The 17193-nt window shown below is 38.6% G+C and overlaps 1 protein-coding gene across 3 annotated transcripts in view; it reads left to right on the forward strand.

The window, feature by feature from the left end:
• Positions 1–17193, forward strand: part of dgkb (diacylglycerol kinase, beta) — a 79747-nt gene that overhangs the window by 44312 nt on the left and 18242 nt on the right. For all 3 annotated transcript variants that reach the window (XM_042425249.1, XM_042425247.1, XM_042425248.1), the window contains 2 exons: positions 492–556; positions 14957–15047. In XM_042425249.1, coding sequence (XP_042281183.1) covers positions 492–556; positions 14957–15047 — 156 coding nt within the window. The remainder of the gene's footprint in view (positions 1–491; positions 557–14956; positions 15048–17193) is intronic.

Consider the following 17193-nt stretch of genomic DNA (forward strand, 5'->3'; position numbering starts at 1 on the left):
GTTTGGGAAGTTGGAAGAGTTAGGTAATGAGGAAGAGTTGGCCTTGGATGTTAAAACTAATATTTGCCTGCAAATAATTATATTTCTTTCGTGGGTGTTGAGTAGCTTTGCATGCTAGCATCTCCAAATGTCAGCGGGATACAAATTTAATCCTAAAATCATACAGTGACATACTTCTAAACTGAAAATAGCACATTGAATGTGTCAGGGACAAAAAAGGGAAAAATCTAAAGCAGTAAGCAGGAGCTCTTAAGTTTTTCCCCACTTTAGTGGACGAGCATACAGTGTACACTGACTCCAGGATGTAATTTGGGCAAAAAGGTCAAAACAAGAGATTTTAAGTTTGATGTTGCAGTCTCATTGTTAGCAGATAAGATGGATGTATTTTTTGTTTGTTTTTTTTTAACCAATATAATCTTAAGACTTGAATAAAATTCATAATTCAAATGTTGTCAGCACCATAACTACATATTTGACTCTCTCTCTTTCAGGACGCATCGATTGCACATCGTTTCCATGTTATGAGGGAGAAGCACCCTGAGAAGTTTAACAGCAGGTATGTTGTTCGTTTTTTTTTGTCAGAAATGGTAACATATTAACTCAGTGGTTGGTCTAACCTCAAGGTAAAGATTTTCTCTTAGACACCAGAGCCAGTTTTCTCATATGAACTCTGGGGAATCAGGTCAAGAGATTGTCAGGATTCACACATGTAGCACACAACAGGAGATTGTCCAACTGGAAACACTCCATTTGGTTTAGGCAAGGCGTGGTCATGTAGCCAGTTTGTAATTTGGCCTATTACTGAGTCTCTTGCCGTTCCTTGAATTTGTGTGTTGTCCCTTACCAACACATGTTCATGAATCTCGTTGTCTCTCCAGTTTGACATTTCCGTTGGCGTCTTTGTGTAAATGACCCTCCTTCTTCACCCTCAGATGTTTCTACTCTTACAGTTTCATGCCAGTCGCATGACAGAGATGTCATCAACACACCCACTCGCTCATTATGAATTCTCCAGAAAATGACCTGCTGTATTCACACATGAGCTCATTCACTCCGGTCCGGCTGATTCAGACATTGGCATTCTCACATACAGCTCCTCCGGATGATGTCCGGATAACTTCAGGGTTGCAGTGCATGTGTGAAAGGGGCTCAGGTCACAGTCCACGCAGACCAACTCAACACCTACTCAGTTTAATTCCATCCATCTGTTCTGCCTGTCAGTGGATTCAAACCCAGGACCTACTTGCTGTGAAGAAACAATGCTTATCACTGAACTACTCTTCAGTTTTAATGCAAAAGTAATAATAAAGCTAATATAACAAAAGTGCAGGTGGGGCTTAAAACTTTAGAAATCAGTTTAAGTAAAACCATGTTAAATATATTCTGTGTGTGAAGCTAACTTCTCCTGAGTCTCAGATTCTTGAAAGACCGCCACAGTCATCGGAACAATTTGAGGGTCACATGACTGACAGAGTCAGCACAGATAGAAGTTGTAGCGTTACTACTCACTAGGAAGCTGGAAATGATACTTCAAAATGAAAGCTCTATGCTGGAAATCTATTGCATTTAAAATGAAAGTTTCTTTTGACAAAGTTGACCCACTCATGACCCACTATTAACCTGTTATGCCGTTTGTTGATTTTAAATTGGTGTTGTAATGATTACATATGTGTCGTATCTGTACTCGTTATCATTCTGGTCTCAGTTCAAGGTTCCCTGTGTATTTATCTCAAGAGGTGAAATACAGGGTCTATATATCTTCCAACTCCCATGATCAGCATCCTAATATTTTTTTATTTTAATTATGCTTATTGGGAATGTTAAAACTTACAAATTGGCTTCACAAGGCAAATTGTACTCGGCAGTTATCTACCTATATTGACTAATGGCTTGCTCGAACACTTTATTCTTGTGGCAGCACAGGTTCGTGATAAAACATGCTGCTTTTAACAGCAATGTTGAAGTTGAAGCGGCACATTTCTATCATTTGCCATGATCTGAGTAAATTCTTACATTGTTGAGACAATTTTGAAAATGTTCAGGAGATCGGACTGACCCCTTCGTTATCTAAAATCCTCCTCTTTGTGGCTGATTTTAGTGCTGCTTTTGGTCCACATAAACTTCACTTTTTAGAGGGAATTTCATTCATGAAAAAAACATTTTTTATCTCTTGAGAAGAGATGTATGTCCCAAGGATAAGACCATTTAAAAAAAAAAGGGTTAGGATTGAATGAAAATGTCCCAGAAATCAAATCACAAACTATACTCACAGTCTAAATAAACCTGCAGTTCATTTGTTGAACCTCTGCGTGGCTCCTTCATGACAACAGACAGTGTAGCTTCTCTGGAGCTCAGAATGACGAATGGACAGGCTTCATATTTAGCATTTGTGATTACCTTGAGGAGATGCGTTCACCTTTGGAGACGAACAAATGTGGCATCTATGCTTCCATCAATATTTAACGTCTCCAATACGTCTCCACTAGCGCCAGGGAGTAATTGCAGGCCTAATTGAATTTGCTTGGCTAGTTTGACATCATGGATCAGTCAGACTGATGACACACAGCCTCCTAATAATCCCATTTGTACTCATTATCATATTTTACCCTGGTCTTAGTACAACATTTAGCCAACTATCTTTCTGCTGCTCGTTGCTCGTACATGCAGACATGACAGTGAAATGGTCCAAAGGGAAGTAAAGGGGCTTTCAGATAAACAACAGTCCTGTCATATAATGGTTACCGATGGTTATGAGGGATGTGCCACCATGTTGGAGAAATGCCAACCAGCAGGAGAAACTGTAACGTTATTAATCCTGCATTTCCCAATTAAACAAAGAGGCTGTTGAGTTGTCATCATCATTTTATTTCTCAACATTGCGGCACATTGCTCATAGATTTTGGTATCCTCTTTTCCTGTTCTGGTACTGTTTGTTAAGTCCAAATTTGCGTCTGGTACCTTATGCTCAAAATTCAAATTATCCACATCAACCTGAACAGTTCTTGTCTATCAAATGCAATATTATTTACTTCCTACATCTACATACAGGACACATGAACTGCATCCCTGTTGATTTACACCATTTTAAGTCTTTGTGAAAAATGATTGAGATATTTTAAGAAAATTATTCTGTCTGTTATTTGAATTCTATTAATAATTCACGAATGGGAATGGGTTTAGGATCTCTCTATTACACACTATCCTTGCCAATTCAATAATGCATGATTATAGTTTTTCAAGGCAGCATAGATTTTGTTGGATTTGTCCAAAGGGCTCGTGTCCATTGGAAGTATATTGCAACTTATCACAGAGTCATTTTGCTGCAGCTGGAGGCTCTTTCTCAGGAACTGGAAGGTCTTTAGTGACAATAGAAGGGAAGTGAAGCGAGTCTCGAGGAAAGATTTTATTTCGCCCTTATCAAGTCAGCAATAAGTGTGTATTTGTCAGGAATAAATGAAAAGACTAAAAGAATTTTACAGCAACTGTCATGTTTTTGATGAGTTTTTAACATGGTTCAAGGCATCATGAACTCGTTCAGTACATCAGTGCGCTGGAGGTTTTCAGTTAAATAAGAAGTAATAACTCCGGTATTCAAGCTTTCCCAAAGTGGTAGTAAAAGGCCTAAAAACTGAAACTTAATAATAATAATAATAATCATAGATAATTGTGGAGAATAAACATGTTGCAACTATATTTAAACTAAGGCTTTCCTGTAAATTTATAGAACTTATATAAAATATGACCAGTAATCTTTCCATTAAATGCAGTTTTAAATAAATAAGTTTCCTATCTACAGAAACCTGAAGATACAGCAGCTTCACATGTGATATTACACACATTTTCACAGTTGTGGCACCCTACCAGTCACAGTCTTTGATGTTAACACCTTACAACTCTTACACATCCTCTTCCAGAGATACATTTCTACTATACCTGACTCATTTTTCATATATTTTGTAACTGAAAAAAATATAAAAAACATTTTTCTGCGTTTTAAATGCATCCAGTTAGTTACTAATGCAGAGTTACGTTGGTTAATTTTATTTTCTGATGTAATAGTGGGAAGTAGAAAAATGTTTCGGACCAATTTTTGTGCACATACAAAATGTTAATATTGGAATATCTATTTTTATCAAAAACAATTTTATAAGTTACATTCTGGGTATACTATCTACTGTTTCTCAGTCCAGAGTACCATTAAACATCAATTTAAAGTATTTCATTTAAGTATTTTACAGTCTTTTCACCCCTCTAGGGTCCCACATGACTTCCATATCTATCTATCTATCTATCACACAGTAGGGTCAAAAAGTCAGAGAAAACTAAGCAAGCAAAGAAAATAAATAAAATTATGTTTATTCGGAAATTATTTTAGCATCTTTGATATGAATTAAAATGCTTATTTTCATTTATTTTCTCCTTTTTTATTGTATTTTTGCCATCAGACAGGTTTCAAGGTCACGACAAAGGCATGTTAAATTGCAGTATAAGTTTGAAAAAGGAAAATGTCAAAATTTGAGTTATTAGGTTTTAATTTGACAGCAGTAATGGCTTCCCATATGTACCAAATCTATACATTTTGTCTGGTTTGACCTTAAAGAAACTGAATATTTAATCAGCTTTAATTACCAACCAAACAACATCATGTAGCTTTTCTTAATTATGAAATGAGGAGATTTTGTTGATGAAATGCAGGGGTCATACACTCTCGCTCCTTGCCTTCATTTCTCTCGTTCTATCCATCTTTTGTATTTGCACCTTGGGGTGATTACCAGGGTGAAGGTGTGAAGATTTGACACTCGGCAGATAGATTCATTTACTGCCACTGCCGGACCTGGAGGTGATAATGAGGTCGAGGATTAAAAGCAGACAATCAGTCGGCCCGTGACGAGGGCTGCGCCACCTCCTCCCCCATCGCCACTCCTCCTCGACCGCCTTGTTAAAATATACTACTCCCTTTCCCCCCTACTTTTTTTGCTGATCTCCCATGTAATTACACACTAATCTCTGACTCTGAGGGGAAAGAGATGGATTGCAAGAGGAACGAGGAAAGAGAGGTGGAGGAAGAGAAAGAGAGAGGGTTCAATAAATTAAGAACTTTGTGCTGTTATACAGTTTCCTTTATTTACAATTTGTTTTTTTATTTAGTTTCTGAACTTTTGTTTGGTAGACAGTGAGTATAGGTGATACTACTGATCAGATCACTTTCTTTCATGCTCTAAACCATGTGACTTTTGCACAAATTACACTTTCTTTCTGCCCATTTCTAAACCTGGGACAGGTTATATCTATTCTACAGTGTAACAAAAGGCATCATTTCTGTATTTGTATTTATTGTAGATTCCTTGTTTGGTCCGTGCAGTTTACAATCAAGAAAACCATTTCACTTTCTTTTCCATGTTTTAGTGAGCAGGATATCTTAAAACCTTGTCAACGGATTTTAATGAAATTCAATGACATGTTAGGTCCTGAGGCAAGAAACTGGTATATGGATGACAGTAATGGCTGATGTCCTCCATCTTCTCTGCTGCCAGCTTATCTTGGAAAATTTGCTTAGCCAATAGATGATTAAAAATTGGGGAAAGATGGGTGCCCCGGTAGCTAAATTGTTGAGGAACATGCCATGTAACAACAACACCCCCAGTTAATTTCTGCATATGGCGCTTTATTGCATGTGATACACATTTCTCACCATATTTCCTGTCTGCCTCTCTGCTGTCAGCCAAAGAAAAATGCCCAAAAGTCTGGGAAAGATCATGGTTATATCAGAAACACTATGGTTAAGTTTTGGTTAGAGTTAGACGACTAAAACACTCGGTCATGGTTAAGGAAAGATTGTAGTTACAGATAATAAAAAGGTTAGATGTGCAACACGCCCATTCACCATCCCGGCCACCATACCCTTAGTACAGGGACTCAGATGGAAAACAGCCCTGTGCTGAAACAATGGAGGAGACTGCATTTCCTCATGGACCAGCGAAACATGAAAATGACAAAGTAATCAAATTGGAATGTTTGCTTGCATGTATGTGATTGGCTAACGTAGCACCTTTGCTGGATGACGTCACGTTTAATTGCAAAAAGTTGAGCCTAGTTCAACTTTTTTTGCCAGATGACCTTGTGTCTTTTTACCAGAGCACTATGCACAAAAAGACACAGGCCAACATTAGCCCTGTGTGAAAAAACACAGCCCTCTCATTCATTTGCATGGGGGATGTGCTTTAATGCAGTGGGGGTGTCGACACAGAGAGTGCCAGCAAATAACGCAGGGTCATTGAACGTCACATATATGCAGGTTGACACATACCTGTAACTTTAATGCTGTGTTTCTATTGTTTACCTCATGAGTGTTACAATGTTTTGGCATCTGATAGACCTTTAAAGGCATTAATCTGTAGCTCCAGTGGACTTCCTGGATCGTTTTTCATTATCTCACTGATACAACACAACACGCCCCCACCAACGCAGCCCCTTGCATTGTTTTAAGGCCTTTTTTCGGCCTGAATGGAACCTTACTTTCCACCTCACTCCATATAGGACACAATACTTTCAGCATTGATACTGAATGTTGACATAAATCATGAGGTGAAATATAATATGGACAGAAGTCCAATGGATACTGGGAAAATACAAATAACATAAATCTTTCTCAAGTGATTAATGGAAAAATTTACTTATAAGATTTTTTTTTGGAGACCAGTTTTTAAATATGACAAATTTACCTCACATCGAGGTTACATCCCTCAGGATCCAATTTTGTACCACTTTTCTGTGTGTTTGTGTGTTTTTTTGCTTTCCACACTAATCAGACAACATCAGATCTGTGAAGGAAAACATCTGATTTGGGACCTTTCAGCTGCAGCGTGAAAGCTTCTGTGGCTTCACCTGCAATGTTTGTTTATTCTGTGGCATCAATCATGGCACCTTGATGCTCCCATGATATTTGCTCTGCATACCCAGATCTATTTTTGGTCCTGAGACATCTAACACCGTCAGCGCGCTCCTCCAGAGCCGCTCTGCCCCTGTGCACCCACAGGCTCTCGCTGTGCTGTGTAACCATCCTGAGTTAACCTTTCCTGAAGGCACAGGGAAGCCCAGGCATGGAGCACTCTTTAGCATAATGAGTATGTTCATCAAAGCACTGCGGTGTGCTGGATGGGGCCGCCGGATTCACCAACATACGCACCCATCAACACACCAATGCTAATGTGTGTGTACGCGTGTACATGTGTGCGTGTTTCCCGCTGAGCTGGGAACAGGGCCACAGGTGATGCTGCTCTAAATTACACATGCATACACACTCATTTACACACACACACACACATGCATGGTGGACCTAAGTAGCGGCCGCCCTCAGACCTCATTTGAGGATGAAATCGTTTATGTGACCAAAGTGTCATCTATAATTAATGACCACTTGTATGTAATTTAGAGGGATCTCACCTGTGGCCCTGTCCCCCAGCTCAGTGGGAACACTCACACACATACACACACACACTCACACACATACACACACACACATACACAAACTCAAGTGAACTAACACAGATATGACATTGCACCTAAAGTAGTAGGGCTGAGACATATGTAAAAATTCATATCATGAAAAATATACTTTGATAATGATAAAGATAAACTGAAGATCTCAAGATTCAAAAACAATGTCTTATAGCTCCATGATGCTACAACTCTGCACTGTATGATTTGTTGAAACAGTCCAACTGAATTTAAATTGCATTTTATGCTGCAATAAATTTGCTGTGTAAAACAAATATAAATCATGTATTCTCCTTCGTAAAAAAAAAAAGAGTCAGTAACCAAAAGGAGGATTTTTTTGTTTGTTTGTTTGTTTCAGCAACCTTTGTCTGTGCATTAACCAGTCTGCTCCTCTGTTTAGGTAATCAGAGAAATAGTTTGCACCTAGCCAGTCAAATTATTTCATATAAGACTTTCAAGTGCATATTTAGTTTCCGAAGTTGAGGTCTGCAGACACTCAGTTCAATAAGGAGACATCAGTTGGTGTTGAGGTTAACAACAGAGAGGACGATTAGACCTTATCAACGTGATGCATCTTCATTAAGCACAGGCCCATAAAGATAGCAGAAAGATAGAAAGAAAGATAAGATAGTAAGAATCCCACTGAGTCTAGTCGCTGGTGGAGTAAAACCAGCAGGTGGAAGATGGAATCTCACTCATCATGTTGAACGTTGCTTTTGAATGAAGATGTGAGTCATAACTGACCGTTAGTGGGCTTTTTGAAGAGGCTACTCTCAAAAGCTAATGGAGAAAGATCACTGACTCAGTTGAACTTTCACTGTAGAAACCAACAGACTCACTTTTCCCAGCTGATGTGTCGTTGGAGGTGTCAGACCTTAGATAAACAGATTGCTAAAACACCCCGAGCCTTGTAAACAATATGAAATCATTAATTAACAACATTGCTTTGTTAATTTCATGTGAGGTTTCTCACGATTTCCAAAATTAATGGTTTTATTCCAGTATATCATGGTGGTACGGTACCACTAATGAGATTCTGGGTCTCATTTCAACTTTTAAAATATTGTAATACTTGTTTTTAATTGTTTTCATATAGTTTCATATGCAGTGTCACCAACTGTTAATTGGCAGGTGATGAATATTATGATGTCAGATTTTTATTACAAAATTCATATGTTTGCCACAGTTACCCACTCCTGAGTGGTAAGCAAGAGATTTGCATCAGAAGACATCTTGGTTACAGTAATTTAAATTAGGTTTAAGTGTGAAAGTTTTGAAGACTTCTTGGGTAAATATAACCATTGTTTCAAGAGCATTTCAGTTATTATATTTAAGAGCTGGTTCACATTGAAATATAGTCATTTAAATTGTCTAAAAAACAGATGCCTGCACGTCTTTTGACTGTCATACTATATCAGCAAACCAGGGAGATGTAGAAATATGCAATACATTTGTTTATAGTCACTTTGTAAAAATTATAATATCACCCTGTAAATCTGGGGACTGTGTATTCACGTTGGCAACAGTGGTCCAACATTACTTACATAAAACAAAAGTGGTTCTTTGGCTCTGCCCGTTGAGGCTTAAATCAGCTGCTGACATTATTTCTGCCTCAGCAGCAGCTCGGTTTGCAAAACGACAATACAGGAAAAAGAATATGGTTTCAGATGTCATGCTTACCCTTTCACTTCTATGTTATTTAGGCAGTTCTGTTTTTGTATTTACTCTTAACATTGCTGGATATTTTATATCAGTATCAGTATTTTTGGTTAAAAAAAAAAAAGAACAGCCAGGAATCCTTGCAGAGCAACTGAAAGAAATACATTTTTCAAACTGCTTGCCGCATCTCTGTAGGCAAGACGATGCAACTCAGATCATTTCTCAAACTGCCAGGCGAAGTCGAAGCGCTCTAGGCGGTGTCATGTTAAACAAAACAGTGCATTGATGCAATGCACAAAGAGTTGGTTATGTCAATGCGATATTTATCACCTCTGATCAAGAAGAAATTAGTGTGAAAATAAGGTCGTAGATCATTGTGGGTTAGATTAAGTGTCAGAGGGGAAGAAAATCAATGACGCTGTTCAGTGTGGCCGGTGGAAAGTGCATCTACAGTGTAAAGGTGCTGTGGCCTCAGGACAGCGATGCTACACTGAAGCTTATCACCTGTGACATCCTTTAATATGGTGACCAAGCAGCGGTGGCTTTATGAACATGGGTGTATTGTTTAGATTCAGGCTGTTTGAGCTGCACTTGTCTTCCTGTTCCTGTATTTTTTTGGTATGAGATGTTTTCCTAAAGCTCTTTGTGGTTTTTCTCTCAGCCGCAGTTTGTATTTGTCTTATTTTCCAGTTTTGTTTTATGATTTGTTTGTGCAAATCAAAGACACCTCAGTGGCTCTGGAAACCTGAGCCACTGTTTTCATTTGGCGCACCAGCTGTGACTACAACAGCTGATCTCATATGCACACCGCTAAAGTTATTATTGCAGTACACTTTGCATTGATACACTGCAGGTAAAAAATCACAAAGAGGCTTTGCACTGTTGCTACTCTGAGAATTGAAAACCTGCTTCATACAGTATGCTGCTGGTTTTCAGTGACAGCACTTTTTCCTGAAAAAAAAAAAAACAACAACACAAATCGCTCCCACAGATAGTATAATTGATGAACTTCTAAGATGTCCTGGAGGGATACAGGGGTTTAAAATCAGCAAACAGTTTAAGGAAATGAGTTTTATGTTCACTTTTACTGCACTTACTATAAAGTCAGATCTTCTTATCTACCTTAAAAGTATCATCTTACTCAAATGGACTCCCTATTAATCCTAGGATAATCTGGCCACTGTTGAAGATGCTCCTCACAGTCAGTCTGTCAGATGAATCCAGTGTTTGTCAGCAGATAAATGACAATCCGATCCGGCCAATGAGATGCTCCTAATTACCTAATGAACAAGGACATAAGGTGATTTGTTGCCATGGTGCGCTTGTTAGTTTAAGTGGTGGGAATCGACAGGACGGTCAGATGTTGTCTTGCTGTATCTGTTCTAACATTGTGCTTTAGTGTCCTGCATTTAGTCCCAGAGATCCAACTTTGATGAGTATCGGTGGGGTTCAAGAGATTTCTTGAATGATAAGTTGTTTTTTCTCTCAGTTAAACTCAACAGGTGAACTACAGTTTTTCCCCTCAGTTCACTGATCTGAAGCAACTTTTCGCCTCACTTAATTTGCACAGTTTGATCACGCGACTGTGCAATCTATGTTTATTCTCCAAAAACAATTTAGCTATTGTACAGACATGAGCTGTAGCTACAACATCTGTGTGGACCATGTCTGTATTTATATGAAAGCTCAGAATCTGATTGAGTGCAGAATGTACCACAAATCCCAGCTCTTTATGTTACTTTCCTCCAGTTTTTGTCATTTTTCCTCTTCTGTCCCTCAAATGAAGTCATGTGATCTTGGAATAAATGCACATTTTTTGGTCAAGCTGACGTATCTTTTCACATCCACTCATGTCTTTCCATTGATTTTTTATGTCTTGATTTCATTTCTAAAACTCACTTTACATTCTATCTGATGTCAAAGGCTTTTGGCTTTTGAAAGCAACAGAGCCAAAGGATCCAAAACACTGCCTGTATGTGGCTTCATTTTCTCCATAAATCACCAGCCAACAGTTTTGAATATGTTTTTCGAAGTAGCCACCTTCATTTGTTTGTTTGCAAACACGCTCAGAGATGTGTTCATGCTCTACTGTAAAGGTGCACTCAGTTTGCCCTCTTGACTGCTGAGCTTACAGATGATGATGATGATGATGGTGGTGGCAATGATGATGCTGGAGGAGATGTAAGGATGTGTTGTTGCGTAAAGCCTCTCAGCATAGCCCTGTCGCCCTCCTGCCTCTTCCCACCTCCCTCTGTTCTCATCCCTCTGCTATTGACCATGTTGCACATTATAAATCAACTGCGAGTTGGGCTACCTTGCAAGTACCCTAATGAAAGCTCATTTATAAAGTGGCTAAATGGTCCTGACAAAAGTCCTAATGAGGAAATCAATAATTCAGTGATTGTTACTCTGCTTATACTAATACGTCCCTCTTGTAGTGCTTTGATTCGGCTAAGAGAAGGCCATTTTTTACCTTATTCAGTTCTGCGTGTCAGCACTGTTGTAGGGTGTTTTTTTTTCTGTCCTTGAAGCTTTTGGATGAATTGTGTGCTGTTGTCTGTTGTTTCTTGGAAAGATCAAAAGCCTTCAGTTATTTGTGCTTCAGTATAAAATTAACCTGGAATCTTTTTTTGTTGAGAAACTCTAAGAGACTTTGCAGATTATTTCAGTTACATTAAAGGATAAAGGATAAACGAAAGCCTTAGAGATAAAATATAATAACATTTTCAATAAAAGTAAGTATTGATGTTCAGTGATTTTAAATAGATTCCAGTTAATGAACTTGTTGCAATCCCACCCTCAGTGAAGCTTGGTGTAGACTGTTTTCACTCAAGGCACTTAGAAGAGGTTTGGATATCTGCCACGAAAAGTTTGAGGAAACACGTTCCATTGAGTGATTCACCTCAGACCAGGGGTGAGTGGGAAAAGTTAATGTTGACTCATTTCAAAGCTCATCTGCAGCGTTACTGTACTGTATGTGCACTGAAGAGTCTTCTAGAAATGTAAATAAAATGCCAAAACACAGGATCTAGTAAGCAGTTTGAAAATCAGCTGGGATGTTGAAGATGAATCAATACTGTGAGAGCGTCTCCTATCATATATGTTTAAGTCATAATATCTCTGAAAGGTTTAACAGTTATTTTCAGCACCTTTGAACCGACACATCTTCCTTTATTGTATCTGTAGCCATTGTCCTTTTCCTGCATAACACCGATTTGACATAACATCTAACAATTCTTCATTTTGTGATTTTGGTCAGTTTGTTGATCCAACACTTTGATCCTCAGCAATTTATCAGATTGCCATTACATTTGATCAGAAATTAATGATGCTCAGAAGATGATTTGCCATGATAATAATGACCCTCTGACATTTTCTGTAGTGACACCTTTGTGTACAGTGGATGAAATGTACAGAGCAGACTCATGTAGGACTAAAACTAAGTATTATTTTATATTCATAATCAATTCATATACCAATTGCTTTATCAATTAGTCTTTTAGTCCAAATGTCAGAAAATTGAATTTTAGCCCAAAGTGACATCTTCAGGTTACTTGTTTAGTCTGACCAACAGTCCAGAACCAAAAGATATTTAAGTTAAAACTGATATAAACAAAACAAAAACCACAAATCCTCACAGCTTCACACCAGCCACACAGCTGTGGACTGATGATAATTGGGCAGTTTTGGCCACCCGTTATTGCCTCTTTCACAAAAGTTTGACATGCCACAGCAGGAACACAGGTGTAAGTAATCAAATTAATGATGGCTGATTTCCAATTAGCTGTTTCAGTTTCAGGATCCTAGTTGGCTCAGGCCATGCTGTCATGGTTGACTGCAACACTTGAATAAAATTAACATTATTAGTTACACCTGTGCTTTTGCTACCATGAGCCTGTTAGTTGAACCGTAGTTCTCTTAGACCTGCATCTCTGTGCAGATGTTTGCTGCCACCAAAGTTTAAATGGCAATGCTTTGACTTGGCCAACTAAACAAAACTAAAGCACAGTTCAATGATCCAATCCCTTCCTCTACCTAATGGTCTGACCTTCTGCCAGTGATTCAGAGCTGCAACAATTAGTTGATTAACTGATTAGCAGATCAACAGAAAATTAACCATGAACTATTTTAATAATAGAATAATCATTTTAGTCATTTTTTAAAGTAAAAAATGCAAGTCAGATGTGAGGATTTTATGCTTTTCTGTCATACATTATAGTAAACTGAATATTTTTTGGTTTTGGACTGTTGGTTGAACAAAAAGAAGACATTGGACTGTGGGACATTGTAATTAGGGTCATTTCATATTAAGTATCTGCTGATACGTGTATTTTCCTAGATAATACAGCTGCACAGTGCACACTTCAAGTACATTAAAGGTATTAGAATCAATCAAATGTATATGCTTGACAGTTGAATAGCTCTGCAATGCATTAAGAAAAGAATTGCCTGAAATGTCCTCCAGTGTTTGTTGCTTTGGTGCAGCCTTTGAGTTACCTGAGTGAACTCTCTGTATTCCGTTGAGTTTTTATTTTTTTAGGTGCCATATAAAATTGGTAGTATTGAACGCAGCTCTTTTAGTACCACCTTGCAAAATGCTTGCATTGCAGACATTACAAGTGGATGTTGGACTGCTTTCATTTTACATTTTAGAGTACGCTTCGGCGACCTGCCAAATACTGTGCTCTCCATTTATGACACCTGTGTGACAGCTGACGTAAAATAAAGGATCGGGCTTAGATTCTTGCTGAATATAGCTGATACCAGTCAAATGGCTTGATCAGCCCTGATATCGATCTTTGAGATCAGATTGGGACATCACTATTTTCTGACAAAATGATTAATTGAAAAATAATCGTTAATTTCAGCTCTACAGTGATCAATTATAAATCTTTTTGTTGTTCCCTTTCATGCTCAAATCTAAATTGATGCACTATGCTCACTCATGTTAAAGAGAATAATTAAAATTCCAACCCCATGCTGGAAAAAAAATGTTCAATCAGCTACCTTCATATATATAAATTTGTTGAAATACATCCATGTGACTTCATCTTCATCATGACGAAGGTATGGGTTGCACTGTCAGACCTCTGTTTACATGATTAGCATGAATACACGAACTGCTATGAAATAAAACCATATAATAAAAGTGATACAATACCTAATCACTACTCTAATATGAAAAAAACAATGGCATTTTATTATTGTAGCCATGAGAGAATATAACCATGGCAGTATACGGACAGATGGTGACTCACCCCGGAGAGGTCATTGATCATCAGCCTTAGCAATGGGAGTGTGTGCTGTAGGAAGCCAGGGGAGCAGCACCCCAGTCCTCTGTTAATTGCAGGGGCAGGTAGATTACCCTCCTACACCCCACACTGGGCCTTAATGTTGGGCATAGGTACCCACTGGCCACCCCATGTGCTCCCTCAGATGCCTCCTTAACTGGCTGTATATCCATCATTATGCTTCAATATGTGATTAATGGGCCACATTATGCATTCTGTAGAGATTAATGACTGTGTGATTTTGTTCAGCGGTAAACATTAGAGCTGTATTTCCTGTGTAGTTTAGAAAATCCCTTTTTCAAGCTTGAATCAAACACAGATGCACTTTTGCAGAATGGTTGTCTGTTTCTTTTTGTTTTTCATAAGCTCAGAATATAGGGGACTAGAGACAGAGAGCAAAAGAGATGTTATGACTGTACAAGCTCCATATTTTGATGTGGGGAAAACACTCCTATGTTTCCTCTTTTCTCAGTCCCTTTGCAATTTCTGTTGTCTTGTTTTTTTTTCAGAACAAAGAATAAGCTGTGGTACTTTGAGTTTGGCACTTCGGAGACCTTTTCGGCCACATGTAAGAAGCTCCACGACTTTCTGGAGGTTGAGGTAAACCGAACCACATATTTTCTATTTATAGAGAGCTATGGAAGAGAAGAAAAAAACAGAAAAGAAACAAAAGCAAAGAAAGGTTTTTTGAAAGTCACTGCTTTTGTAAATTATGTAATGGGGTGGCTAGGGCTGAGGAGGTAGAGTGAGTCGTCCACTACTCAGAGGGTTGCTGGTTCGATCCCTAACTCTTCCTGCCTGCGTGTTGAAGTGTTCTTGGGAAAGACACTGAACCCCAAATTGCTCCTGGTGGTTTGCGCCATCACCCTGCATCGTAGCTTGCCACCATTGGTTTGTGAGTGCATGTGAATGGATGAGTGAGCAGCAAAAACATCCAGTTTGAATCCCAAGCAATCATACATCCTTAATTTAATGATATTAAGAATATTAAGTACTCAGGTAAGAATATTAGTGCCTGTTAAAAATATTCTGGTCAACGCTTGTTCCATAAATAGCCAAAATTTGTACTAGTTTCAGATCCACCCAGACAAAGTGTTAATGTGTGAAGGCTATCTGTGCAACTCCCCACCCACTTCTCACTGAACCTCAGTTCAACCACAGGTAATTAGCCCTACACGACCCTGCTGTGTGTGATATTGAGTGATAATGAAGATGGTGTCTATACGATTCATCTTCCCCCTTCTCAGAGCTATCCACACAGTGCAGAGGTCTTTATTAATTAGTGTTGGTTAAGTACCTACTGGAAGAGAGCTTGTCTGGAAATTAGAGACAGATCTAGACTGGTATAGGATCCACTATCTAGAGCATTACGATTTTAGAACTGACAGAAGATTATTCTAAAGAGCTGATGGTAAGCCCCGATTCTGGTTTACTCTTTAAGGTTAATCTAATTGACAGGATTGGTGCTTCCTATGGAGAGAATTATCTAAAAACAGGCTCAGGCTCAGACTGAAAAGAAAGGTTCAGACTTAGGCTTAGATAGAGAACTGATTAATATTAAAGCTGTGACAAAAAGAAAGCTTCAGGCTCCGACAGAGAGACAGATTGAGTTTTAGGCTTAGACTAGGACAAAGGTTCAGGCTCAGACAGACATGTTTAGGGTCAGGCTCAGATAGGGAGAAGGGTGTATAATACAGAAAAACAAGTTCTTGCTCAGGCTCAGGGAGAGACAGATTAAGGCTCAGATAGATGTTCAATTTAAGATAGAGAGAGATTAAAGCTCAGGCTAAGATGCAGAGAAATGTTCAGGTTCAGGTGAAGAAACAGGTTCAAGTTCAGGCTGAGAAGGACAGGCTGGGACACCAGGTTTAGGCTCAGGCTCAAACAGTAAGACTGATTCAACAGGAAGACTACTGCAGACTCAGGCTCAGACAAAGAGATTGGTTCAAGCTAAGACTCAGACAGGGAGACAGGTTCAGGCTAAGTCTCAGATGTAGAGACAGGTTTACATTCTGACAGAAAGACCCATTCAGGTTTAGGTTCAGACTTAAAACAGGCTCAGGCTCAGACAGAGTGACAGGCTCAGGCTCAGTTTCAGACAGAGACAGATTCAGAGTCAGGCTCAGACATGGAAACAGATCTGTGTTCAGACAGAAAGATTGATACAGGTTCAGGATCAGAAAGAGACAGATTCAGGTTCAGACAGAAAAAAGATGCACACATGGTCAGGCTCTGCCTCTTTGTTTGAGAGAGACAGTTTTCATAAGAGGTTAAATGGAAAGTCATTCAGTCACCATCATTGTAGCTCACCTGTGCCACTTGTTTTTAGGGTGATTTCAAAACATTTTACAAACTTAAATCTTAGGTTAATTACTTAGCTTCCTACTTTAAGACAATGTAGTTTTTGAATTATTGCTGCTTACCAGATAATCTGGTAAGCAGCAAAACTATTTTGGAATTACATCCACTAGTTTGTCCAAATGGTGGATATCCATATTTACATCAAACATACGTGTATGCATATACTGTATATCAGGAGAACTGTGGGTGCCCAGTTCTCAAAGGTCAAGTGCATAGATTTTATATTTGGACCAGAACTTCTTCTCAGATATTTTACTTAGCAAATTTTAAATAAACACACTGCGCTTTCTCTGCTCATGGACGTTTCACCAAATATATAAGAATATCAACTTTCAACCTTTGTGCGTAATAAGTTGTCAATTTATTAGGGAGGAAAAACAAGACG

This window comes from Thunnus maccoyii, chromosome 10 (genome assembly GCF_910596095.1).
Source record: "Thunnus maccoyii chromosome 10, fThuMac1.1, whole genome shotgun sequence".
Taxonomy (NCBI): Eukaryota; Metazoa; Chordata; class Actinopteri; order Scombriformes; family Scombridae; genus Thunnus; species Thunnus maccoyii.